Source organism: Scomber scombrus, chromosome 11, assembly GCF_963691925.1.
Source record: "Scomber scombrus chromosome 11, fScoSco1.1, whole genome shotgun sequence".
Taxonomy (NCBI): Eukaryota; Metazoa; Chordata; class Actinopteri; order Scombriformes; family Scombridae; genus Scomber; species Scomber scombrus.
In genome coordinates, this window is record NC_084980.1 from 28,605,435 (window position 1) to 28,632,772 (window position 27,338).

A 27,338-nucleotide genomic window follows, 5' to 3' on the forward strand; every position below is an offset into this window, starting at 1 on the left:
CGTATCCCACTTTTCACCACACTACATTGCACAACACCAATAGCTGGAATGCTTGAGGTGGTGCATCTATTGGAGACAGCCCTCCCAAGAAAAACAAACAGTTCGTAATGTCAGTGAGCCACAAAAGAGGTTAGCGCCATGGCAAAAACCACAAATTAAAGCAAACATGAAAACATGAAAGAATGTGGCCGCCAAGCTGGAAGAACTTAGTCTTAGTCACTTAGTCTGGAAGGATTGTCTTAAAACATATCGGAAGGCCCTCTGAGCTGCCCATTACTCATCATCAATAGAGGAGAATAAAAGCAGCCTCAGGTTTCTTTTAAGCTCTTTTCAGTCATTGATCTAATTATTCCTTTAGTTTTCAGTAGTAACAGATTCATGAGCTTCTTTCAAGATGAAATTCTAACGTAAGAGACAGGCAAACAGCTATAAAATGTGATATATATTTAGACTGTTTTTCTCCAACCGACCTCCCTGAACCAACTCAACCAACCATCGTTATCTATACTAAACTCTATCCTTGCATCTTTTGTACTTTGGTGACAATGATAGTTACCTGTAAGGAACACTGCTCAGTGGCCTCATTTATAACTATTACTTATTTATAAAAAAACAAATTTGACAGGATAATGTGCGGTCCTCCATGGAAACTCTGATCCATATGTTCGCACCTAAATTTGAGAAATGAGAAACTGCCACTCCGATGTAAGAAGGATGAAATGCGAGAAATGGTGTGAAATTGATGCAATTGTTTGAAATAAACTGAAATATGTACAGAAATGTCTGTTTGCCAAGTACATACAGGGAGTCACATACTATGAATGTGGCTTGGTGTTATTTTGGTGTGCAGCAGTTTTAGTGATGAACAAAAGTTTAATAATTGTAAAATAATATTTAATTAATGACTTTACTAAAGAAAAATGTAACATAATTTATATTGACAGATTGACAGGAGCAGTTAATATGTTTAAATTTCAAATATTAAATAGGAGGGGAAAGGATGGATGTGCAAGTTATAATTTAGGAGTATGGTGAGTAGTTATTTTTTTTCTTTTCTCACAAAAGTTTCCTAAACCATCAACCTGTCTTTTAGACCCGATCCCAGCTAGGCTGCTTAAAGAAATCTTACCCTTAGTTATCACTTCTATACTCAATATGATCAACCTGTCTTTAATAATAGGTGATGTACCACAGTCCTTTAAAATAGCTGTAATTAAACTAATTCTTAAAAAGTGTACTCTTGATTCAGGTGTTTTAGCCATACCATCCCTTCCTCTTCCTCAATTCTTCTAATTGAAGTTATTATTAGTATTAAGTATTAAGTCCACTTAAATACACTGTAGGTGGATAAAATATGGAATATGTATCATTCTTTTGTGGTTACACCATTTGACATTTTCAGGAACATTCAGTCTTACTTTTGGTAAAAAATTGTGCAAATGTCAAAAACTGTAGTAGTGCAGAAAAATGCTGGACCCAAAAGCACAAGTCAGAAGAAAGTTAAGTGTCCAAAAAACAGGAAATGTATCAACTCACAAAGAAAAACTGGAAAAAGCTAATCAAACAGAAAGAGGAAGGTCCAAAAAAAAAAAAACCTCAACAAATTCAGGGGAGTCTCAGGTTGAGCCAAACGAGCAGATAGACAATCTGACAGGGTACAAATGAAGAAAGGAAGTATATGAAAGGGAGACTGAGTGGAAGAACTAATGATGATGATGATGATGAGGGCCAGCTGTGGAAGAGGGCGGGGAAACTCAGGTGAAGGGAACGAGGTGATAGCAGGAAAGGAAGTGGCAAGATCTGTAATGACAAAAAGAGTTAGGCTGTGTCCGAAATCACTCACTACTCCCTATATAGTGCACAACATAGTGAGGACGCTATATTGTAGTGCTGTCCGAATGTCTAGTGGGAATTATTGCACCCTATATAGTGTAGACTCAAAGTATCCCACAATGCATCGGGAAAAGTAGTGTACAACCATAGACTGTATATAAGAAATGGACGTAACATCCGTGACGTCACCCATTGGTTTGTGGACTGCTGCTCGGAGGCCAATAGTATCGGATCTGAGCAGCGCCATCTTGAACATTTCAGGTGCATGCTGGGAAAAATAAAAACACAGATTCTACTTATATGGGCATCAGGAGGAGCATGAGGCGCCCTCCTGAACCTGTGAACCAATCAACCTGTCAATCACGACGTAGCCACGCCCTAATGCATACCCTGCTTTATCGTCTAATATAAAATCAGGGAGGCCAAAATGTCCCAAATGAACATCATACTGCATTGAAGAAGGCTTTAAACTAGCGATTGAGACCATATACACATTTTGAAAATGTTTAATGAGGTTTGAAATCAAGTGAGAAGTTGGTGAATTCTCCATTGACTTGTATAGAGACGGAAGTCCTTTTGACACCAAAACGGTCGCCCCCTGGTGGCCTTTTGATAGAATGCAGTTTTAAGTTACTTCCGCGTTGGCCTCATTTCAGAGGACCGGAACTCCCCCGCCTGTGTACAACCAATGGTCACTAACCAAGCAATATTTACCATCATGCATTGCGCTGACATAATTAACGGCACCTGAGTAGTGTCTGAAAGTCCTTTTTTTCTTTCTGCCGATGAGCTCCCTATATAGTCTACTATGTTGGGAAGCAGGGGAATGAGTGAGTGATTTCGGACACAGCCTTAGTGAATAAATCCAGATGAACAGAAAACCAACAAAAATACAAACATTTAAACAAACCTGATGCTGCTTTTAAAACAGTTTTTTAAAGAGATTTTTGAATTGCTCATCTTGCCAACCCTTATTATCACTGACCCACTTATGCACCACCCATAGTGCCCTATTTATTTAGAGCCATCATGGCTGATTACGCAACTGCAACACAATTATTATGTAAAAAAAAAAATTAGATATTTACATAAAATAGTTCAAGGGCCACTTTTCCTTGCTTGTGTGGTCACTTTTTTATTTCTCTCAATTGTGTGACCTGATTTTTGTTCATTCATTCATGTTTTAGTTGAATATTTGCAGGAGTCCTTATCACAGAGCTGCAGCACTCAGTGTTTTCCGAGCCTCTGATGCAGCTCTCCAACCATGTTATTACCAAGCAGTATCTATTTCTCTGATCCATGATTACTGTGGGCCGACTTGTTTCTTATAGGTCAACACTGAATTGACTTCATAACATGTTGGGAGGGGGGTTCAAATCAATACAAGCTGCTTTTGTAAGCTCGCTCTCTGATCCGTGGCTTGGCTAAATCGATTGTCACTAGGAGGCGGATTGAGAGGAAGCTGGTGGGTTGGGGCTGGGGGTTGGAGGGTCATGTGACAACCCAAAAAAAAACAACCCTCCATGGTTCTGTTGTCAGGGGAGCTCTGTCGATAATGCTCCTGCTGGATTGAAGGATTAAATCTGCAGGTCTCAAATAGGTCCTTTTCATTAACCGATCGGCAGCCTGATCGAGTCTGAATGATGATCAATGAAGCGAAACGGCGAGTACTGTATACCCACAGGGGGGGAGCAGGGGGCTGATGGGAAACAGGCACAGGGTCTGGGTAGAGACGGACAGAAAAATCATTCATCCGTATCACAACATCTGAAGAAAAGAAGAAAGAAAGAGACGCTGTGTTTAAGTGTCAAAAATATCGATTCGTTTTTTATTCAATTACTATTCAAAATGAGAATGTGAGAGTGTGGAAAGATCCAAATATTTTAATCTGCTGCCGTGGCCATCACACCAATAAACCTCTATAAATCCACTTAGGGATCAGAGAAAATAAAGAAGCTTCAGAACTTGCCTGAAATCCAACGTAATCTCATGGGATGGAGTATAAACAACATAAATAACATGCCACTTTCAGGGAAATAGTGTAGGCTCATTTTTATTTAGTATAGAGCTTATAAAGCATAAAACACCAATACAAAAAAGAAAGAAACACATGATTAAAAAGTGCAAATGTAAAAACCACAATAAACAATACAAATACACAATAAAATACATAAAATGCTGACATGGTGCACACTGGTTACTAGAGCTTACCAATCCAAGCAGGTCTCTGTCTTTTATCCGGTGTAACAGGCGTGTAGTGTAGACACACTTTAGAGTGTTTAGGAGGCATCTTGGCTGCTGAACTGCTAAGCGCGCTAACTCAAATTCACCACGACTTCACCACCACAGACGGGTTGTAGCTGCTGTGGCAGTGGGCCAATCACATGTTGCATTAAATCGAACAATGATTGCATTGATTGGCTGTGAGCAAGTCCATACAAACAGTCATATTTTCTAGCTCTGGGTGCAAAAAGGATCAATTGCAGGTATCGTTTAAAGGGAGACGTTATAATACTACTTGGTATCGATTTATTTCGGTTGATACCTTAAAGGTGTCGAGTACCGATACCCAGCCCTATTGGTTACCTTAACACCTGTCTAAACAGGAGAATAGAATTAGGGGCTACAGCCTCAAAAGCTCAACCATCATGGGTCTAACGGCGGCTGCGTGGGACAGACAGCAAGTTTACCATATTTAACCAAGCTTTTCACCTGTCATTTAACACTGTTGGTTAGGTTAAGGCACAAAATCCACTTGGTTTCGGTGGTTTCATAGTTTGGGATAAAATTATCTATAAAACTGCCTTGCTGTGATAGTAAAAATGTCCAGTTTAACGGCAGGAAAATGCCCGAGTTGACAATAAAAATGTCCAGTTGAAATTTCCCGAAGTGACTGTAAAAGTGTCTGGTAAATGGTCTCAAATAGTTCTCTACTACTTCTTTTGCAAAGAACTTCACATTACTCACATCATCTGAAATGTACCAATTTGCCTGTCACTCAAACGGGACTATAGACTGCTTTTGGTCACAGTAAATGGCATGAAATGACGCACGAAAACCAAAAAAAGGCATAGTCATGACACGTTAAATGACTTAAGAAACCGTTGTGCTTTTCATACACCACTTGGTAAAACCAGGCTGGAGAATTATCACATTTTTAAAGTTGTTCTTCTTTATCAAAGTAATCCATGGCTGTATCAAACCAATGGCTACACTTCAAACAGGAGCTGCTAATAAATGCTTCACATGACTTTTAATGGAGACTATTTGACAAAATGTGTGAACACATATGGTCTGAAAACATGTCCGAAAGAGAACAGCAGCACCTACTTGTAGCTGACATTACAACAATCTAATAAATTGGTGTTAGCATGTTTCCATCTGTCCGATTAACAAAAACAAAAAGTCACATTTCACACCTAGCTGATAAAACAGTAGGAGGAAGAGCAACATGTTCCCACAAAAAAACAGTCGGCCACTGAAGCTATAATTATTACCCGGGTGGAGGTGAAAAATGAGCCACATACAGAGAGAGACTTGATTAAAATTACTGACCAGCAGGTGATATTCAAATCACAACACCTGCCCTGCAAAGTGTGAGGGGATTTATTATATGAATATGCACTCGTGTGAACTGGATGGTGAATAACAATGCTTGGTGCCAGTTATAGAACCATGTTTGTGCATCTGAACAGTACATGAAAGAGAAATAAAGAACATATTGATCGTAAAGCGTGTCCTGCTATGTCTTTTTTGGGTATAACCATGAATACATTGGTGAAACAACTCCTAGAGGTTGGTGAGAAAGAGTCAAAACAATAATTTGGGGGCTCGTCCAGGATGCCGATCTCATTTCCCTCCTTTAACCTTCGTGTCGTCCTCCCGGGTCAAATTGACCCCGTCTGTTTTGACTGTTCCTTCTTTCCTCCCTTCCTTCCTTCCGTCTGTCCTTCCTCCCTCCCTCCTTCTCTCTTTCTTTCCTTCCTCTCTCTTTCCTCCCTTCCTTCTTTCCTCCACCCATCCCCTTTTCTTCTTTCCTTCTATCCTTCCTTCCTCCCTCCCTTCCTTCTTTCCTCCCTCCGTCCTTCTCTCTTTCTTTCCTCCCCCTATCTTCCCCCCTTCCTTCCTTCCTCTGTCCTTCTTTCGTTCCTTCCTCTTTTCCTTTCTCCCTCCATCCCCCGTCGTTCTTTCCTCTCTCCTTCCTCCTTTCCTTCCTTCCTTCTTTACTCCTTTCCTTCCTTCTTCTTTCCTCCCTCCCCCCTCCTTTCCTTCCTTCTTCCTCGCTTCCTTCCTCCTTTACTTCCTTTTTCCTCCCTTCCTTCCTTGATCTTCCAAACAGGTCGACTCTGTGCAGCTTGAAGACCCAGTAAGTCTACGTCCCCCTGAAGAACATTCGTAATTGACTCCCAGGGCAAGAAGACACTACCTGTGAGGATTATAGACGACGGTTTGAATGATACGGCATCTAAAATTAAATGAGGATGGAGTATTCAACACCACAAAAGAAGTCTGAAAGGTTATTAAGATATTCCTTGAGGAGTGACGACCCACTGACAAAGGAAATGATGAATAATGTCCACATGGATCTTAAAAGGAACCTATTATGCTTTTCTTCATTTTCAGTCATATATATATTACAGTATCGGATGTTCATATTAAATGAGGCCAGAGTGTCAAATAACGAGATAACAGTATGTAGCAGTAACTCCTATCAGCTAAAAACACCAGCTTCAAACTGACCTTAACACTCAGTTTCCAATGTTTTTTTTCTACTTGACAGATGTCTTCATATAGTCGTCTGCTGCATGCACAGAGCTTCCAGTTCACTGCGCTAACATTATGGTGTTTGTCCATCGTTTTGAGAGTACTCACACTGAGCTATGACTTGAATCAAGCTTGCATGCTGTGAGTATTTTTCCACTACACAGCAGGGCAAAGTATTGGTCATCAAACATCATCATCACTGTGGCTGTTTCTGCTTGTACTGCATTATTTCCAACTGATTCCCTCGACAAATATCTCCAAATATTTTGTTGTTGTGTCCACCAGTTGTTTAGCGACACTGAAACTCTGCTAACACATTTCACTTAGAGTAAATTCTCCACGATAAAAGTCTTCTGTTATTTAGTCATTTAAAAGTGTTTGGAAAGGAAGCAGTAAAGCAGAGAATGATGGGTTTGTATCCACTACACAGCAGGGCAAAGTAAAATAAGTAGTTTTTACCTGTTGGAGGTCATCAAACATCATCATCATCAACATCACTGTGGCTGTTTCTGCTTGTACTGCATTATTTCCAACTGATTCCCTGAACAAATATCTCCAAATATCTCCAAATATCTTGTTGTGTCCACCAGTCTGTTAACATGTTTCACTTTCTGTAAATTCCTCACAATAAAAGTCTATTATTTAGTCATTTAAAAGTGTTTGGAAATGAAGCAGTAAAGCGGAGAATGATGGGTTTGTATCAGCGGTAACTTGACTTGACTAGACTCTGATATGGCCTCAGGCTTTCTGAAGATAGCCAATCAGAACAGAGTAAGCTCATCAGGAGAGTGAATTTAAAGAGACAGGAGCTAAAACGGCCTGTTAGAGAAAGAGGCTGACCCATGCGGGGTGTTCCAGTCCTCTGAAATGATGCCAACGCAGAAGTAACTTAAAGCTGCATTCTATCAAAAGGCCACCAGGGGGCGACCGTTTTGGTGTCAAAAGGACTTCCGTCTCTATACAAGTCAATGGAGAATTCACCAACTTCTCACTTGATTTCTAACCTCAGTAAACGTTTTCAAAATGTGTTTATGGTCTCAATCGCTAGTTTAAAGCCTTCTTCAATGCAGTATGATGTTCATTTGGGACATTTTGGCCTCCCTGATTTTATATTTGACGATAAAGCAGGGTATGCATTAGGGCGTGGCTACGTCGTTATTGACAGGTTGATTGGTTCACAGGTTCAGGATGTTACATCCATTTCTTATATACAGTCTATGGGCTGAACTGAGGGGCTGCATGAACGGCCGGTATAAGATAAATAAGTAATAATAAATCATGCAAACATATATTCCAGTAGAGTCCGAGAATATAAATATAGAGCTGGAAATTAATATAATCGGTCCCCTTCAAGAAAGTTGCATATTTCATTCAATTTCAAGCCGCTTCTCAGATTTTGTTCAGTTTTCTGTGATCCATCTGTGGCTGGTTGTAATTTGTATCATTAAAACCTGACTGTTACTGAGAAGTTTAATTTGTAAATCATCAAACGCTTTAATTATACCGTGGGATTTAAATCAAAGGTAAAGTTATGAAAGGGGCCTCCTGTGCTGAACAACCTCCGAGACTCAGTTCTTTCTCTTGTAATGAGATTCATCATTTATTGTGATCGGACAGGTGTGTATAGAAATGGAAATGTGGTTTCTTTTGAACGGATTCATGCTTTCAACTTTCAATTAGCAATAGCGGCGTGGCGACAGGTGGAGGGAAAGTCATTTCCCCCGTAGAGCCGCGATGTGAGTAAAAGGAGAGCAGCACCGGGGGGCCAATGGATCCTGAGATGTGCTCCACTTCATTAGGATGTTTTCACAGAGAGATGAGTGATGTCAGGTTTGTATCTACAGCTTTCTAAAAGACCATCTGAAGCCTTTTCATGATATTTTAACCTGTGACCCTTCTTACTACTGGTTGCTTTTCAAAGATACAGCTGTGGGTTAACGTCTCATTGCTATTTTTACTCTTTGGAGATGTTTCTAAATAACTTGCAACCACAGTCATCATGATGAAGGAACATGTACCTACTGCAACCATGGAGATCTGGGACAAATAGGACTATATTTATAGATATATATCAGCCTTTGGATACACACACAGTACTTATTAGTTGATCAGTTTTATTGACAAGAAGAAAAATGAAGAAAAACAGCAGAATTATCCTCCTAAGAACAATGTTACTGTGAGATTTGGTGACATTTTAAAGCCTAAAATTGTAAAAAAATAACCAGCAGATGAATGATAATAAAAGTAACTTATGAGTTTTATCTTTATTTATTTCTTTTCTACAGGTTCATAGCGTATTAATAAAAAAGTAATAATGTTAAGACTATAATAAACAGCGCGTCAGATCAAAACAGGAGACAGCAGGAAATAACATGAGGCAGATGAGTGGAGGATAAAAGCAAAAGCAATGAGGCAGAAGAAATGAGCTCATCTCACGTTGAATCTACAAAATAACTCCAGCTGATTTATCTCTGATGTGAAAGTAGAAACATTAAAGGGCCAATACCAGAACTTCTGACCTGAACTGAACCATAATTCAAATAATTTAACCTTCCTGTCGTCCTCCCGGGTCATATTGACCCTGTCTGTTTTGACTGTTCCTTCCTCCCTCTCTTCCTTTCTCTCTTCCTCCCTTCCTTCCATCTGTTCTTCCTTCCTCCCTCCCTCCTTCCTTCCTTCCTTCTCTGCTTACTTCCTTCCTCTTTTCCTCCCCCCTCCCTCCTTACTCCTTTCCTTCCTTCCTTCCTTCCTTCCTTCCTTCCTTCCTTCCTTCCTTCCTTCCTTCCTTCCTTCCTTCCTTCCTTCCTTCCTTCCTTCCTTCCTTCCTCCTGTCCCTCCTTCCACCTTTCCTTCTTTCCTCACTTTGTTCCTTCCTTCTTCCCTCCCTCCTTAATTCTTTCCTTCGACATTCCCTCCACCTTTCCTTCCTCCCTTCCTTCTTTCCTCACTTCCTTCCTTTCTTCCTTCCTCCCTCCCTCCTTAATTCTTTCCTTCCTCATTCCTTCCTTCCTTCTTTCTTTCTTTCTTTCCTTCCTTCCTTCCTCTTTTCCTTCCTTCCTCCTTTCCTTCCTTCCTTCCTTCTTTCCTTCCTTCCTTCCTTCTTTCCTTCCTCCTGTCCTTCCTTCCTTGACCCGGGAGGACGACAGGAGGGTTAAACTCATGTAATACTTTTTTTTAAATGACACTTCCAAAACTGCCACATAAAAACAAATTAATAATATATCATTCATGCAGTTTTATGCACTTGTCATTTTTCACAGTTTACAGCTTTTCATACAGCCGACTGTGAAAGGACAAGGTCAGCTTATTAAAATGTTATTGCAGTCATTAATTATGTAAAATCAGCCCTCGCTGCACAGGAAGATCTACTGTTACTTTCCTTCTCTGTGGCTGAAAGACCAGCGTCCTGTTACAACCAACCAAACTCTGTGAAATGATTCTTCTAATTCAAATAAATTAGTTTGTTGTAAATTGTGCTGAGTGTCATGAAAAAATGGAAAATCCATATCCATGTATGCAAATCTATAGATTCAATTTCAGGAGTCACAAACTGCTGTGAGACTTTGTTGTTTAGTCAATACAGGTAAAAGGTCAGAGTCTAGATTGGTTCACAGAGCCTGATATACATGTTTTAAAGCTGGGAACTAACATCCATACATTGGGGAAGTAGTAAGATAAGATAAGATAATCCTTTATTAGTCCCACAGTGGGGGAAATTACATTACTACAGCAGCCAGAGGATAGCAAAAAAAGAAAGAAAGAGCATCAATAGAAAGAATAAACAACAATAAATAAATATACAAGCAATAAGAAAGTAGTAAAAACGTATTAAAACATAGTAACATTATAAACAAATGTGACCTTATGATCACGTCCAGTACAGATATCAGATTAATAAAGCTGATCTTCGGAGCAAAGTGGCACTCCGATAGCTTCCTCTTTTTGAGCTGATAAGTTAAACTTGGTCTATTAATCAATTAGCTGCCAATTCTGCTATTTTGATAATTGATTAATCTGTTTAAGTTTTTTTTTCCAGTCCAAATTCTCTGATTACAGCTTCATAAATGCTGTTTTTTATGATAGTAAACTGGATATTTTTTGGGTTGCGGACAAAACAAGACGATTGAGGATGTCATCTTGGGTTTTGGGAAACAATGGTTAACCTTTTTCACTATTTTAGACAACAACTAATAGATTAATCAATAAAATAACTGAGTGATTATTGATAATGAAAATAATGTTGAAGCTCTAGATCAGTCTCATGTTGTTGGTTAATACTTTACTTACATTCTTCACCAATGAACCAGCTGATTTTTACTTTGTTAGTCCGGAAGCTGATTTTTATCACCATGAACATTTTACCCAAATCACAATCACATCATAATCACATAAAGAACAACATGTCCTTTCTTTAAGTGGCGCGTTAACACGGTTAAAGAGCACTCCATCTCCTCCGAAATAAGTGACATCATTGCGTGACACAGGATTGAACCTCGGTGGAGCAGAAAAAGCTGACGACACCATCATGCTTCCACGCTTCCAGGAAACTTCGGACTGACCAGCGAGCACTTTGAGATTAAATGGCTGGTTAAGACTTTCCATCAGCACTTGAAGGGTTGTGTAGTGATTAGCGAAGGGTTAAACTCCACCCCCCCTCCCCCCTCCCTCCCTGCCCGGCCCTGCAGGATAGTTTGGATTATCCCTCCTTGTTACCGGCAGCAGAAGGGTCGACCCTCCCCTGTAGAGGAGCTACAGATGGTGGAGTGAATTAGAGTCTGCACGCCACGATCAGGATCAGAGCTAAAACCCCCCGAAATCAGCCGTGTCCCCCTCAGGTGCAGGTTTCTAATAATCAGAGGAGCCTCTTCGCTTCATTAACATTTAATTTGACTGTATTTTATTTCACTCTGCAGCTTCTTAGCTCCCACTCCTTCTTTATTTGAGTTACATTTTAATTGAAGTAGCAACAGATCTAAGTATTTCCTGATTTCCTCCGTTTATATCGTCTTACACCAAAACCTCTCAGTGTCGCGTCTGAGAGACGACAGACTCCAAGAGTCTGCACATCCACAACAATCGCTGTAAGCCAATTAGAGATAACTATCATGGAACTTAATCGAATTAGTATTGCTGATTTGCCCATCCCTGCGCTTCCATTTAGCACACTACATCCCCTCAGGCCTTTCCATTTACACTCCATCACAGCAGCCAGGCAGACCACCTTGTGCTTTTATAATAACTTCATTTGTATAGTATCTTTCCTGCAAAGATAAAACCCAAAGTGCTTTAGAAAACAGGACTGAAAGACAAGAGCTGTGCATGTTTTCACCCTTTTTCACATTAGAAAGATCTTTATTGTCATTGTTACCAGTACAACAACATTTAAAAGTGCTCACCAGTCAGTGCATCATTCATACATAAAAATAAATAAAACAAGAAAATAAAAGTTAAATAAATACTATATATAAAAACAGCCCAACTATACCCACATAAAGCTACATCCTGTCATTGCACGGCTCTATTGAAGTCAGTTGTAAACAGTATTAATTTGCAGCATTGAGTGTAGCGATAGCTGCAGGATAAAAGCTGTGTTTGAATCTGTTTGTCCTTGTTTTGACTGATCTGAATCGTCTGTCTGATGGCAACAGCTCAAACAGAGAGTGTCCAGGGTGAGAAGAGTCCTTTATAATGTTCTGGGCTTTTTTGATGCAGCGGGAACTGTGTAGTTCTTCCAGTATCGGGAGAGGGCAGGCGGCCATCTTTTTCGGCCTTGTTGATGACCCTTTGAGCACTTTCCTCTGAACATTAGAAAACATTGAGAGGAAAGGCAGAAAACATCTTGATATATAACGTTTTGATGCTTGTCTGATGTGTAAAAGAAGTTGTGTGGATGCAAATAAAAACACACTGAGTGACTAAATGATGACATGCGTACTCTTCAGTGACCTAACCCTTCTTTTTTTCCCTTCCTCCCTTCCTTCTTTCCTTCCTCCATCCACCTTTTCTTCCCTCCTTCTTTCTTTCCTCCCCTCCTTCCTTCCTTCCTTTCCTTCCTCCTTTCCTCCCTCCCTCCTTCTCTCTTTCTTTCCTCCCCCTTCCTTCTTTCCTCTGTCCTTCTTTCCTTCCTTTCTCCCTTCCTCTTTTCCTTTCTCCCTCCCTCCCTCCCTCCCTCCCTCCTTCCTCCTTCGTCCCTCTCTCCTACATTCCTTATTTCTCCCGTCCTTACTCCCTTTCCTTCCTCCTTTCCTTTCCTCCCTCCTTTCCTTCCTCCTTTCCTCCTTTCCTTCCTTCCTTCCCTCCTTCCTTCTTCCTCCCTCCCTTCCTCCCTCCTTTCCTTCTTCCTCCCTCCTTTCCTTCCTTCTTCCTCCCTTCCTTCCTTGACTCGAGGACAACAGGAGGGTTAAATGTCAACATCAGATCTGTGTGGAGCAATGAGGAGACTGATGAAACACACAGAAACGTCGTATTTATTTCCATCACATTTTCAATCATTTGAGCTTTGACTGCCTCTCTATAAATGATGTCATCTTATTTTCTCCTCCAATATTTTAATGGCAGTGACTAAAGGATTGGCGCCACTAACTATTTATCTCCTAACATTCACACAACAGCAGTGGATGGAAAACAGCATTCACTACATTTTCTTTTGCCAATATTCTGGAAATGTGATTAAAAGTTGTCCCTAAATCTTGGCAGAAACCGAACTAAATTAAGGCCAAAAACTGAAATAAACAAGGTTGAATTACTGTAGATTTAATGACAGATTTGGAAAATTTGACTCTGACTCACACGGATCTGAAACAGTCATTTAAAAATCACTGAAGTCAGAAATTTAATCAGCTTAAAGGATGAATTAGTAGAAATAATATCTTGTTGCTGTTATCTGTTTTCTGTTTCCATTCACTTCTTCTTTTCTCCCTCTAGTGGTCATTAGAGGTACTGCAGGTTAAGACTTCAGTTGAGTTTATTAACCTTTGTGTCGTCCTCCCGGGTCAAATTGACCCCGTCTGTTTTGACTGTTCCTCCTTTCCGCCCTTGCTTCCTTCCTTCTGTCCTTCCTCCCTCCCTCCTTCTCTCTTTCTTTCCTCCCCCCTACTTTCCTCCCTTCCTTCTTTCCTCTGTCCTTATTTCCTTCCTTCCTCTTTTCCTTTCTCCCTCCCTTTCTCCCTCCCTCCTACCTTCCTTTCTTCCCTTACTTCTTTCCTTTCCTTCCTCCCTTCCTTCCTCTTCCATTCCTTCCTTGACTCGAGGACAACAGGAGGGTTAACTAAGCTGACCAGTTTATACAACATTATTAGGTGATATCTGCAGAGTTTCTAGACTGTGCGCCCAATTATTTTCATATAGTTTTCATATTTACAGTTTATTATTATTATTACGTTTAATTATTATTACTTTTACATTTATATTTGAACATACTTGTTTCCAGTCCTCATAATTATATTAAATCTATGTGTGTTTCTGGTTGTAGACCTGGTTGCTTTCCTTAAATCTGCTTTTTGCATTGAATCCTAATCAAACCTTAAAGGATTGTTTTGATGCCAGATGTTAAACATGGATAAAGTCCCAAAACTTGAGTTGAATGAATAAGACTTAAAGAGACAGGAGCTAAAACGGCCTGTTATTATTCAGAGGCTGAACTGAGGCGCTGCATAAAGGACCAGTAGAAGATAAATAAGAAGTTTTTAACTGGAAATCATGTAAAGATATTCCAGTAGAGACTCAGATATATAAATATAGAGACAGTGATGTGTAACACTTTTAGAAAGCTCAGAGAAATGATTTGGTCCTGACGATCTGGTTGTTTTATTTGATGTATTTGTAAGTAAGTAGTAAGTATAAAGTCAAAGTCATGAGTTGCTGCATATTCTCAAATGTTTTTCTCTCTTATCCAAAAAACTTCTGATCGTCACAAAGAAGAAAAGCTCTTTGGGATGAGGTGAAACATCATCTACATCAAATCCAGCTGAGTTTGACATTGCACTTGTAAAAATCCCACAATGTGAAAAACTGAGACTCTTCAAACTAACATGGCTCAGCAAAGCTTCACTACATCATGTTTTATACCTTACTCATGAGCTACTATGTTGTTTGAGCATAAAGCATGAGAGAACCTCTTCAGGGCTCCATGAACACTGTCAATGCAAATGTTTAAAATGTTCACAAGACTGCAAAATTCATTCATGAAGTCTGTGTTTCTTTTTTTTTAAGGTTTTGCATCTTTATCCAAATCAAATTAAACTACTTCTGCCTTTTTAGAAACCAACAGGTGACCATTGTAAGACTCGATCTTCTCTTATTTCAGGTAGAGAAGTGGTACGATCTCTCTTCTTCTTCTTCTTCTTCTTCTTCTTCTTCTTCTTCTTCTTCTTCTTCTTCTTCTTCTTCTTCTTCTTCTTCTTCTTCTTCTTCTTCTTATTCTTCTTCTTCTTCTTCTTCTTCTTCTTCTTCTTCTTCTTCTTTTTCTCCGCTCTGCTCAATAGCTTTTGTCTTAACCCTCCTGTTGTCCTAGAGTCAAGGAAGGGAGGGAGGAAGGAAGGATGGAAGGGAGGAAGAAGGAAGGAAAGGAGGAAGGAAGGGAGGAAGAAGGAAGGAAAGGAGGGAGGAAGGAAGGAAGGAAGGAAGGAAGAAGGGAAGGAAGGAAATGAGGGAGGAAGGAAGGGAGGGAAGGAAAGAAGGAAGGGAGGACGGAAAGGAAGGACAGAGGAAAGAAGGAAGGATGGAGGAAGGAAGGAAGGACGGAGGAAAGAAGGAAGGACGGAGGAATGAAGGAAGGAAGGAGGGAGGGAGAAAGGAAACGAGGAAGGAAGGGAAGGAAAGAAGGAGGGAGGGAGGAAGGAAAGGAAGGAAGGAAGGAATGAGGGAAGGAAAGAAGGCAGGAGGGAGGAAGGAAGGACAGAAGGAAGGAAGAAAGGGGATGGAGGAAGGAAAGAAGGGAGGGAAAGAGAGAGGAAGGAAAGAAAGAGAAGGAGGGAGGGAGGAAGGACAGACGGAAGGAAGGAATGGAGGAAAGAAGGAACAGTCAAAACAGACGGGGTCAATTTGACCCGGGAGGACGACAGGAAGGTTAATTTCTCACTAAGCTTCATCTGCTTTTGTCTTCTTCTTTGGGGGGTTTAAACTGAAACGGTCGTCAGATTATTCCCTCTCACCATATGTCTCCATCTCACAACACAACACATGGCAGCATTAACCAGATATCTATATATGACACATTCAATGACACTTCTTACATTATTATATCATTTAACTGTGAGGAAAGTAGAGCCATGCAGGTCAGAGGAACATGCAATAACTGTGCACCAGCAAACACATAAATCAACTTACATGAAGAATATTAAACTAATATTAGATGAATATTTTATTGGGTTTCACAGGCAGCTTCACATAATTATTAACAAATGAAACACATCTATTTATGAGACGTGACAGGAAATCATTAAAGGAGATAACAGAGCTGTAAAAGATGTTTTATTAGATCAGCTTCCTTCTTCATTTTTTATTCTTTTACTCCTAACTCTGTCGGCATTCACTGTATTTTTTTTTTATAGCTCTGATACAAACTCCTGAGGGAAATATCTGGAGCTCTTTAAGCTGCTAAATGCTTCACTATGTTCACCAGCTAGTCTGCAGATAACTGGGTCTGTTTGCTATTTGGTGCAGATAGTGGACAGGGGCTTTTTTTATTTTACCGCTAATTCTATGAAAGTGACGCTTTGGGAATTCACTATAAATCAATCAATCAATAAATCAAATGTAATTTATACAGCAGCTTTCATACAGACTAGTGTAGTTCAAAGTGCTTTACAGTTATTTGATTGACAAGCTGATAATAAGACGACGATAATAAATGACGACATTTAAAAAAAAAATAGGGAAAAATAACAACAATAATAATAATAGCAATAATAATATTAATAATAATAATATAGTGATTTATAAAGGAATAAAAAAGAACAATTTATAGACAAAAGGGGAGACAAATGCACGCAAGTGAAAATAAAAATGATAAAAATGCTTTAAAAAATAGTTAAATAAATAAGTAAAATAAGACAGAATAAGAGAAAAGGTTTATTAAAAGTTAAAGTAAAAATAATTAGGTTAGATAAATAGATTAAAAAGAGAAAAGAAAAGTAAAATAATAGAAGAAGTTTAATAAAAGCTAAAGACTAAAACTAGGTTAAGAAAGAGACTAAAAGACAAAATAAATAGACAAATAAAATTGATAAGGAGATAAAACTATAGAATGATAATAATAAGATAAAAACATAGTATAAAATAAAGTAAACAAAAAAAAGTAAAATGAAAACATAAAAAACAAGCACAATAGAGCTCAGTAAAGAGTCACTGATAATACTCTGTAGGTTCATCACTATGAGACACAAACACATCACACAGTAAAACCTGCAGGATTCAGGAGACAGAGACAGGAGAAAGACAAGTTTTAACCATCAGAGACGTTCATCAGATGGTTGAACAGCTTTGGAAACTCCAACAAAACACTATCAGATATTTTTATTATTAAAATATCCATTAAAGCAGCTTTAAGGCAAAGCAGCTTTATTTATATAGACATAAAAACAAACATTTAATAATAAGAATTGGAAACAAAGAACTTTAAAACATTCAATAAAAATAAAATAAATAAATAAATAAATAAAATAAATAAAATAAATAAAATAAATAAAATAAATAAAATAAATAAAATTAAATAAAATAAAATAAAATAAAATTAAATAAATTAAATAAATTAAATAAATTAAAAAAATTAAAAAATTAAATAAAACCCAGTAATAGTAAAAAAAAATTGGAAACATTAAAACATACAATTAAAAACAATAAAAACCCCAATAATAATACAAATAAAAACAAAGTACAGAAAAATCCTTTCCTTCCTCCCTCCCTCCTTCTTTCCTTCTTTCCTCCCTCCCCCCTTTTATCTTTCCTACCCCCTTCCTTCCCTTATTTCCTCCGTCCTTCCTTCCCTTCTTCCTTCCCTCCTTACTTCCTCTGTCCTTCCTTCCTTCCTTCCTTCCTCCTTTCCTTCCTTCTTCCTCCCTTCCTTCCTTGACTCGAGGACAACAGGAGGGTTAAAAGAGCTCAATCATGGATTTGGGGCTAATTTCAGTTCTGCAGGTAGTTTAACGTGCATGTCATACAGTTGGTTGTGAAAGGAGCCAAATATTAAAGATGTTTACTTCCTCTTGTGTTTGGAAACCTTTGAAATTCTGCAGAGAGAGAGAAAGAGAGAGAGAGAGAGAGAGAGAGAGAGAGAGAGAGAGAGAGAGAGAGAGAGAGAGAGAGAGAGAGAGAGAGAAAGAGAGAGAGAGAGAGAGACAGAGAGAGAGAGAGAGACAGAGACAGAGAGAGAGAGAGAGAGAGAGAGAGAGAGAGAGAGAAACAATAATTAAAACTACATTAAAAGTCAGTTTCAACTCCTGTGTCGTAACTGTGGATGAAACCTGAAACCTGAGCCGGAGTCGTTCAAACAGGACCCAACACGACTCATTAAACTCTCTGTGTGTTGACTGGATTAATATTTACACAGCTCAGATTGGCTCACGCGCTCATTTCCTCCTCCACTCATCCTGGGCGGCGCCGGCTGGCACCGCACCAACACCGACTTGGAGTGGACCAATTTGGCACGCCACCACCTTTCATCCGGCAGCTGTTAGTCTACCCTTGTCTCCATCATCCAGCAGCAGCAGCAGTGGTAGTAGTGGTGGAGGTTGGAGGTTGGTATTGGTGGTGAGTCCTCTGCGGTGCTGTTGGACACGGTTGGTTCCACGCCAGCAGCTATAACAGCTCCTCCGGGCGCTATCACCGCTTGCCAGACGGTGGAGTCGAGCGAAGCCTGTTTTAAATCACTCACTGCACTTCCTGGATGAGGTTAACCCTCCTGTTGTCCTCGAGTCAAGGAAGGAAGGGAGGAAGAAGGAAGGAAAGGAGGAAGGAAGGAAGGAAGGAAGGACAGAGGAAGGAAGGAGGGAAGGAAGAGGGAAGGAAGGACGGAGGAAATAAGGAAGGAAGGAAGTTAGGAGGGAGGGAGGAAAGAAGGAAGGAGGGAGGGATGGAGAAAGGAAAAGAGGAAGGGAGGAAGGGAGGAAGGAAGGAAAGAAGGACAGAGGAAAGAACAAAGGGAGGAAGGTAGGGGGGAGGAAAGAAAGAGAGAAGGAGGGAGGGAGGAAAGAAGAAAGAAGGAGGGAGGGAGGAAGGAAAGGACAGAAGGAAGGAAGAAAAGGGGATGGAGGAAGGGAGGAAAGAGAGAGGAAGGAAAGAAAGAGAGAAGGAGGGAGGGAGGAAGGACAGAAGAAAGGAAGGAAGGGAGGAAAGAAGGAACAGTCAAAACAGACGGGGTCAATTTGACCCGGGAGGACGACAGGAAGGTTAAAGAGCTTCCAGAAGGTGAGGAAGGAAGGAAGGAAGGAAGGAAGGAAGGAATGAAGGAAGGAAGGAAGGAAGGAAGGAAGGAAGGAAGGAAGGAAGGAAGGAAGGAAGGAGAGTTAGAAAGAAAGAACTCCTCCATGATTTATTCCTCTCTTTACAGGATGACACTGAGCCAAAGATCAAGGAAGCACTTTAAAAAAAAAAAAAAAAAAATCACCCACACACAGGCTGGCGGGAAATTAACGACTCGAGTGAGAAAGCCTCTGAGCAAGGCACTATGGCCGCCAGCTGCTGACTGATTTGACTGTAATGGTTGCAGCACACACACACACACACATCGCACAGTCTCAACAAATTACAGCCGTATTTCACGATTTCACACCTCGTGATTTACACTCAGTTCACACACACACACACACACACACACACACACACACACACACACACACACACACACACACACACACACACACACACACACACACACACACACACACACACACACACACACACACATCACTCCCACCGTGTTTCCTGTCTAATAAAACCAGAAAAACAACCCAACAGTCCTCCAATCAACATGTTTACACAGTAATAATCTAACAGGAACATTAAGCACAGAAAAGCTTCAACATCCAACTGAATGAAGAAGAAGAAAAAAGATGTTGACTTTAAATGTCTGTGTGCATATTGTTGTGTTGTTTGAATGTAAAATTGGATGATAAAATAGGGGAGAACAGGGTCGGTTGTCACATTCATCAGATTTCGGTCACTAGAGGGCGCTGTTGTTAAAAAGTGTTACTTCAGGTCATTTCAGGATGAGAGGATGTTCAGTGTGTTTTTATGTGGAAATGACTCACTGTTTCTCTTCTAGGCTTTTACAGAATGACTTTATAATAAAACAATCATTACTATTAAAAAGTATGAAGAGAGAGCGATAGGTAGGAAGGTTTTTCTCTTTGCTACACTAAAACATGTGTTTGTTAGCTTTGCTGGTAGTAAAAAATCCCAGTTGGGGATGTTTGTCACCTTCTCTTTGAGGTTGATTGTCACATGTTGGTATTTATACATATATAGTATAATATATCTAGTCCTTTCTTTCTTTTAACATAGCAAAATGAGCAGGAACTTCGTCAGGAATAAGGGTCAGACTCCTCCAGATGTGAAGCTCAGAGCAGTCAGAGGTAATAATGTATAATATTGTTATATAAGGACAATAAAATGCACTTATAAGAATGATTTGTCCTGTTTTTGTTCTCTTGGTGCAGGAGATGTGTTAGGTTGTTGTGTTTCAATGACACTAAACATTTTAAATAATGTTTAAGACTGTCATTTTTAATTTTCCCTCATTTAAATAACACAGGAACAACCAACTCGATCATGGGGACGATTGTCACAAGTGCACAAGACATATTTGAAGGTTCGTATCTTTTGAGCAGAATCAGCTGAAGGAGTGTGATATATCTAGTTATTTCTTTTTTTTAATATAGCAGAATGAGCAGGAACTTCATCAGGAACAAGAGCCAGACTCCTCCAGATGTGAAGCTCAGAGCAGTCAGAGAGGTTAAAATGTATAATATTGTTATATAAGGACCAAAAAAATGCACTTAAAGGAATGATTTTCCCTGTTTATGTTCTCTTGGATAATTTTTAAGACTGTCATTGTTAATTTTCCCCCATTTAAATAACACAGGAACAACCCAACACCATGATGGGGACGATTATCAGAAGTGCACAAGACTTATTTTACAGCCTAAACCTTTTAAACAGAATCAGCTGAAGGAGAGTAAAACCTCTCTATTCCTACCTGACACGTTAGGCTTTCATTACAAATCAAAAGGGAATTTATTCAGTATACTGTTCATGAGGAATTCAAAGGAAAGTAAAAAGTGTGACTACCAACCCCGGTCTCCCCTACTATGAAACTGCATTAAACACATTTCTCAGCATTCACTTGTTTCTCTTCTATTCACAAACTGTTTTATTCACTGTGGCCTTGATGCGCTCTGTAAAGTGTGTGTGTGCGTGTGCGTGCGCGTGCATTAGGGGCGTGTAGGTGGAGGGGAGTGTTGCATCCCATCACGTGACCAGCCCTGTCTGTCCTCTACACTCACAGTCCGGATCTCTTTGTTGTGGTTGCAGCTGCTGCTCTCTTTACGCACCGGAGCTCCTCTTCATTATCACTCCGTACTGAAGGGATTAAGGATCGCAACGTGTGTGTGTGTGTGTGTGTGTGTGAGAGAGAGAGAGAGACATCCAGTTGATAGAAGCTGCAATAGATAGATCGAATAGATATAATAATACATAAATAAATAAATAATTAAGAGATAGACGTGGGGTTTCGGGAGAGGAAGGAATAGCGAGGATGCTGCTGCTGCTTCCAGCCTGGACAGACCGGACCACCTCCAAAGCTTCCTGAACGCTGAATCTACAAGCAGCTCTGAGCACATTCCTCCATCTTCACCACAGACTTGTACTCTTTCTCTCTATCTCTTTCTCTCGGCTCCTTTTCGTGCTCTGAGTGATTCTACCAGGCTCTTCTCCTTTTTTATCGGGGATTTATTTTTTTGCGTAATTGTCTCTAGAAGCTGAAACCGAGTGATTTATCATTTAACCCGCCGGACGGATCTTTTTTTTTTTTTAATTATCGTTATCATCATGGTGTCAGGAGCTGGGAGGTGTCCCGGTGCGGTTGTCCGGTACCTGGTGTCCGCCTGTCTGCTGTCGGTGCTGCTCTACCTGCCGGAGGCTCAGGCGTCTATTAACCCACAGAGTGGAGAGTGCAAAGGCAAAGGGAAGGACTGCACAGGTAAGACTGCTGCTGCTGCTGCTGCTGCTGCTGTGCGTGGTGGTGATGATGATGTGTCTGCTATGGGTGTGCGCGCGCTCTCTGCACCTTTTCTTTTATTAAATAAGCACTTTCATATTGGAGGAAAATGAGCATAACCTCTAAATAATGTTGGTTAAATCTGCAGGCAGTTCATGCAGAGCTGCGTGAGAGAGAGATGCACTATGATGGATGTGCATGTAGAGACCTCTGCTGTCTGCAGCTGTGGTGACTTTGTTTATTTAATGTATATTTGTGTAGAGGACAAGTGCGTGTGTGTGTTTATATATATACACATATATAGTTATAGCAGGAATTTAAACCACACACCACAGCATGCACAGACTCAATGCCAAAGCCATAAAGAAAAAAAACACACAACTCTACATTAAAATGCATACAGATCTGCACGAGACTCAACAATACACATGCATGCACAGATCCTAAAAGTCATTATAACACATATGCACACATTGGAAGTCAAAGAAGCACCAAAACCCAAACAGCAAAGCATCGGATCACTCCTATGTCTACGTGACCGATCCCTCTGTTTAAAAGCTGTTCCAGTTTGAGTTCTGTAGGTAAAGGCTTCTACATATTTATCCCCTCCGACACCAACACCAGAACCCCCCCTGAACAGAAACAAAGCTGTCAAACTGAGGATTTACAACATGCCATCTCACAGTTCCCTGTAGACACACCTGATGTCACTGAGCCAGGAGCTGTGAGAGGAGCCAGCAGGTCACTGAGCACCTGAGGAGCTGCTTATTTTGGCTTTGAGTGCATCTGTGGCGCTCGGTGCTGCCGAGTTCATTCTGACCTTTGTGTCCACTAAGGTATGATAGAGTCTAATTATAGTGGCTATCAAATGTCTCATGCCCTTATTGGACTGTTATGTGTTCCTTCATTAGTTTCCAGCTGACTCGAAGAATCACAGAATCACATTAATATTCCCGATTGTCTGGAAGAGATTAAATCAATATCATGGTTTTATTATGAGGACGTATAGACTGTGTTTAATCTCCTATATAATGTCGATAGATCTGCTTTATTCCTGCAGGAGCTTGTTAGTGAGTATATGATGACACTGCAGCCGCACTTCAATATATTATGTTTTTATTTCATATTCATGGTGTTCGTGCTTAATACCCACGCAGGCTGCCGATGCTCCCAGAAGCCATTTTTTTTTTTTTTGCTTAGTTTTGGTTATTCATCGGTTAGTTTCAGTTGTTTATCAAGTATAAAATAGTCAATTTATAGTGTTTTTAGTTTCTACAGGGAGAGATTTAGCTCATTTCTTCTGTCGGGTGTAATTTAATAAGTATGATGAAGTATGTAATGTGACAAGTAACCACGACAACTGTAGCAATGATGAAACATAAAAAAATAGAAATAAATGATTATATATGTATTACAGGCCTATATATAATGTTCAAATGACTATATTTCTCTCTGGGAGGAAAAGTATGAAGTTAAATATCACAATACAAAGTGAGAGAGTATTGTCTGGATTAAATGTCACAAACTAGTGAAAATGCCAGAGTCAAAAGGTGATGTGTTTAAATATCAGTTCACAACCCCAAAATACTCAGTTCAGTGTCGTGTTTGACTAAGAAAAACATTCAATTATTGCATCTGAGAAGCTAAAATCTGCAACTTTTTTGGCATTTTTGCTTAAAAAATGACTCAAAACGATTAATCAGTTATCAGAATAGTTGCTGATTAATTTTCTGTCCATCAACTAATCGATTAATATTTGCAGCTCTAAAGAAAAAACTTCAGTATAAACTTATTTACTTGTCAAAACGAATCTAAATGAAGCCAAAAATGAAAATAAAATGAATCTCTTTCTCCCCCCCTACCTTCCTTCCTTCCGTCTTTCCTCCATCCTTCCTTCCTTTCCTTCCTTCCTCCCTTCTTTCCTCCATCTTTCCATCCTTCCTTTCCTTCCTCCTCCCTCCTTTCCTTCCTTGCTTCCTCCCTCCCTCCCTCCTTCTTTCCTTCCCTCCTTCCTTTCTTTCCTTCCTCCCTGACTTCTTCTCTCTTTCTTTCCTCCCTCCTACCTTCCTTCCTTCCTCCTTTCCTCCGTCCTTCCTTCCTTTCTTTCCTCCCTCCCTCCTTCTCTCTTTCTTCCCCCCAACCTTCCTTCCTTCCTTCTTTCCTCAGTCCTTCCTCCCTCCCTCCCTCCTTCTTTCCTTCCCTCCTTCCTTTCTTTCCTTCCTCCCTGACTTCTTCTCTCTTTCTTTCCTCCCTCCTTCCTTCCTCCTTTCCTCCTTCCTTCCTTTCTTCCTTCCTTCCTTCCTTCCTTCCTTCCTTCCTTCCTTCCTTCCTTCCTTCCTTCCTTCCTTCCTTCCTTCCTTCTTTCCTCCGTCCTTCCTTCCTCCCTTTCCTTCCTTCCTTCCTTCTTTCCTCCGTCCTTCCTTCCTCCCTTTCCTTCCTTCCTCCCTTCTTTCCTCCATCCTTCCTTCCTTCCTTCCTTCCTTCCTTCCTTTCCTCCTTTCCTTCCTTCCTTCCTCCTTTCCTCCATCCTTCCTTCCTTCCTTCCTTCCTTTCCTTCCTCCCTCCCTCCTTCTCTCTTTCTTCCCCCCCACCTTCCTTCCTTCCTCCTTTCCTCCCTCCTACCTTCCTTCCTTCCTCCTTTCCTCCGTCCTTCCTTCCTTCCTTTCCTCCCTCCCTCCCTCCTTCTCTCTTTCTACCCCCCCACCTTCCTTCCTTCCTTCTTTCCTCCGTCCTTCCTTCCTCCCTTTCCTTCCTTCCTCCCTTCTTTCCTCCATCCTTCCTTCCTTCCTTCCTTTCCTCCTTTCCTACCCTTCCTTCTTCCCTTCCATCCTTCCTTTCCTCCTTTCCTTCCTTCTTCCTAAATTAGAGCTGTAACAGTGTTTCTTTGCCTCTAACAGTCACTCATTGATTTAATATTCCTGCATTATAATCTGACAGCGATTATCACCACGACGATTTACTGCCATGTTTGCATCCTGCATTAATATCTAATATCCATAAAGTCATTACAGCGTTATACTGTTCCTTCTCTTCGGAGCTTTTTATTAATTATTTAACAGCAAAAAACAGCAGTCATGTAAATGAGTGTAAGCTGTCACTCCGCAGCGTGTGAGGAGTAACCCGCCTCACGCATGTTTTATTAATGCATACGATGCATAATTGAAGCACTGAATTGCTTTTTGTGTTGCAGCTCAGAGTGTGTGTGTGTGCAGTGAGAAATAAAGCACTTTGCTCTCAGACGATCCTGATCCGAGCTCTCCTGCAGAGCTCCGACACACCGGAGCACGATGCAATATTCTTGCAGAGCCGAATGAAAATCGTTCCACGTCACCGGACCGAACCAAATACGTCATTTTTTAAAACATGAATTTGTTTTTTTTCTTCTGAGCATTGAAAGTCTGATTCACACGTTTCTAACCTGTTTCATGCATAGCGATAATTAACCTCGTCGCACTTTATACTGAGTCCTGATGCTTCCTGTCGTCCTCCCGGGTCAAATTGACCCCGTCTGTTTTGACTGTTCCTTCTTTCCTCCCTTCCGTCTCTCTTCTTTCCTTCCTCTCTCTGTCCTCCCTTCCTTCTTTCCTTCCTCCATCTCCCTTTCTTCCTTCCTTCCTCCCTCCCTCCTTCTTTCCTTCCCTCCTTCCCTTCCTTTCCTTCCTCCCTCCCTCCTTCTCTCTTTCTTTCCCCCCCCTACCTTCCGTCCTTTCTCCCTCCTAGCCTTCCTTCCTTCCTTTCCTTCCTCCCTCCCTTCTGTCCTTTCTCCCTCCTACCTTCCTTCCTTCCTTCTTTCCTCCTTCCTTCCTTCCTTCCTTCCTTCCTTCCTTCCTTCCTTTCCTCCTTTCCTTCTTCCTCCCTCCCTTCCTTCCTTTCCTTCCTCCCTCCCTCCTTCTCTCTTTCTTTCCTCCCCCCTACCTTCCTTCCTTCCTTGACTCGAGGACAACAGGAGGGTTAAACAGTAGATTTTGCTGCTTTATTCAACCTGCTTCATGCATATCAATAATAACCTCATCGCACTGATACGAGATAATTGACTTCGCCGCTTTTGCAACTGTTGTTCGTCAGAAAATGGGAAGAAAGAAGAAGAAGGAGTAGAAGTAGAAAGGAAAGCTTTTACAGTCGCAAGAAGAAAACTGAACAAAATGGCTTTTGGCACTTTGTTGGAAGAGCGGCAGCCCCGCTGTGTTCATGGATTGAAGGGAAAACGCTGCCCTGGAGAAGCATCAAGCATTCATAGCAGAACATTATTCCCTGGAATTACGAGCGTGCCTGAAACTGTACACTGTGGAAAAGTATAGATGTAGCATTTCTGACGTCAGCTGGGAGCTCCTGAGGTTGGAGTTTGGGGTTTTTTTCATGTCAAACACCATATTTCACATGTTAAGCCACTGATATTCTACCTTAGTGGAAGGAGGGAGGGAGGGAGGAAGGTAGGGGGGGAAAGAAAGAGGGAGGGAGGGAGGGAGGAAAGGAAGGAAAGGAAGGAAGGAAGGAAGGAGGGAAGGAAAGAAAGAGGGAGGGAGGAAGCAAGGAAGGAAAGGAGGGAGGAGGAAGGAAAGGAGGAAAGAAGGAAGGAAGGAGGGAGAAAGGACAGAAGGAAGGGAGGATGGTAGGGGGGAGGAAAGAAAGAGAGAAGGAGGGAGGGAGGAAGGAAAGGAAGGAAGGAGGGAACGAAAGAAGGATGGATGGAGGAAAGAAGGGAGGAAGGAAGGAAAGGAAGGAAGGACAGAGGGAAGAAGGAAGGAAGGAAGGAAGGAAGGAAGGAAGGAAGGGAAGGACAGAGGAATCAGAAGGAAGGAAGGACGGAGGAAAGAAGGAAGGAAGGAAGGACGGAGGAAAGAAGGAAGGAAGGTAGGGGGAGGAAAGAAAGAGAGAAGGAGGGAGGGAGGAAGGAAAGGAAGGAAGAAGAAAGGGGGATGGAGGAAGGAAAGAAGGAAGGGAGGACAGAGAGAGGAAGGGAAGAAAGAGCGAAGGAGGGAGGAAGGAAGGAAGGAAGAAAGGGGATGGAGGAAGGAAAGAAGGAAGGGAGGACAGAGAGAGGAAGGGAAGAAAGAGCGAAGGAAGGGAGGAAGGAGGAAAGAAGAAAGGGGATGGAGGAAGGAAAGAAGGAAGGGAGGAGGGAGAAAGGAAAGACCACATGTTAAGCCACTGATATTCTACCTTAGTGTGTTTTTCTAGTCGTATAGTTTAGTTGTGAAGTTGAAGCTGAAGAAGTGAAACATCTACAACAGGTCTAAGCTGCTGTTGACTCATCGCTTCTCGGCTGTATCCTCACACACAGTATCATATGAACCCTTTTGTGTCTCCAGAGGAAGTTGAGTGAAATCTGATAAATTGCCTCGAGTGGTGTCACATGAGTCAGCGTCGGCTCGGGGCTGAAAACTTACACGTTTGAAAGTGGATAAATAATCTAAGGGGGGGGGGGAGGTTATAGCAGGACTGCTGTAGGTCTTCTTCTTCTCTGCTGGAGGCTCGATGAACTGATGCTGGTTGAGTTGTGTTGTTGGTAATTTAACGTAGGCGTCCG

The 27,338-nt window shown here is 40.9% G+C and overlaps 1 protein-coding gene across 1 annotated transcript in view; it reads left to right on the top strand.

Annotated features, from left to right (window-relative positions):
- The first annotated feature begins 21,527 nt into the window (after positions 1-21,527).
- Positions 21,528-27,338, top strand: part of LOC133990111 (tomoregulin-1-like) — a 29,921-nt gene continuing 24,110 nt past the window's right edge. The window contains exons 1-2 of the mRNA XM_062428287.1: positions 21,528-21,793; positions 22,393-22,552. Coding sequence (XP_062284271.1) covers positions 21,643-21,793; positions 22,393-22,552 — 311 coding nt within the window. The 5' untranslated portion in view covers positions 21,528-21,642. The remainder of the gene's footprint in view (positions 21,794-22,392; positions 22,553-27,338) is intronic.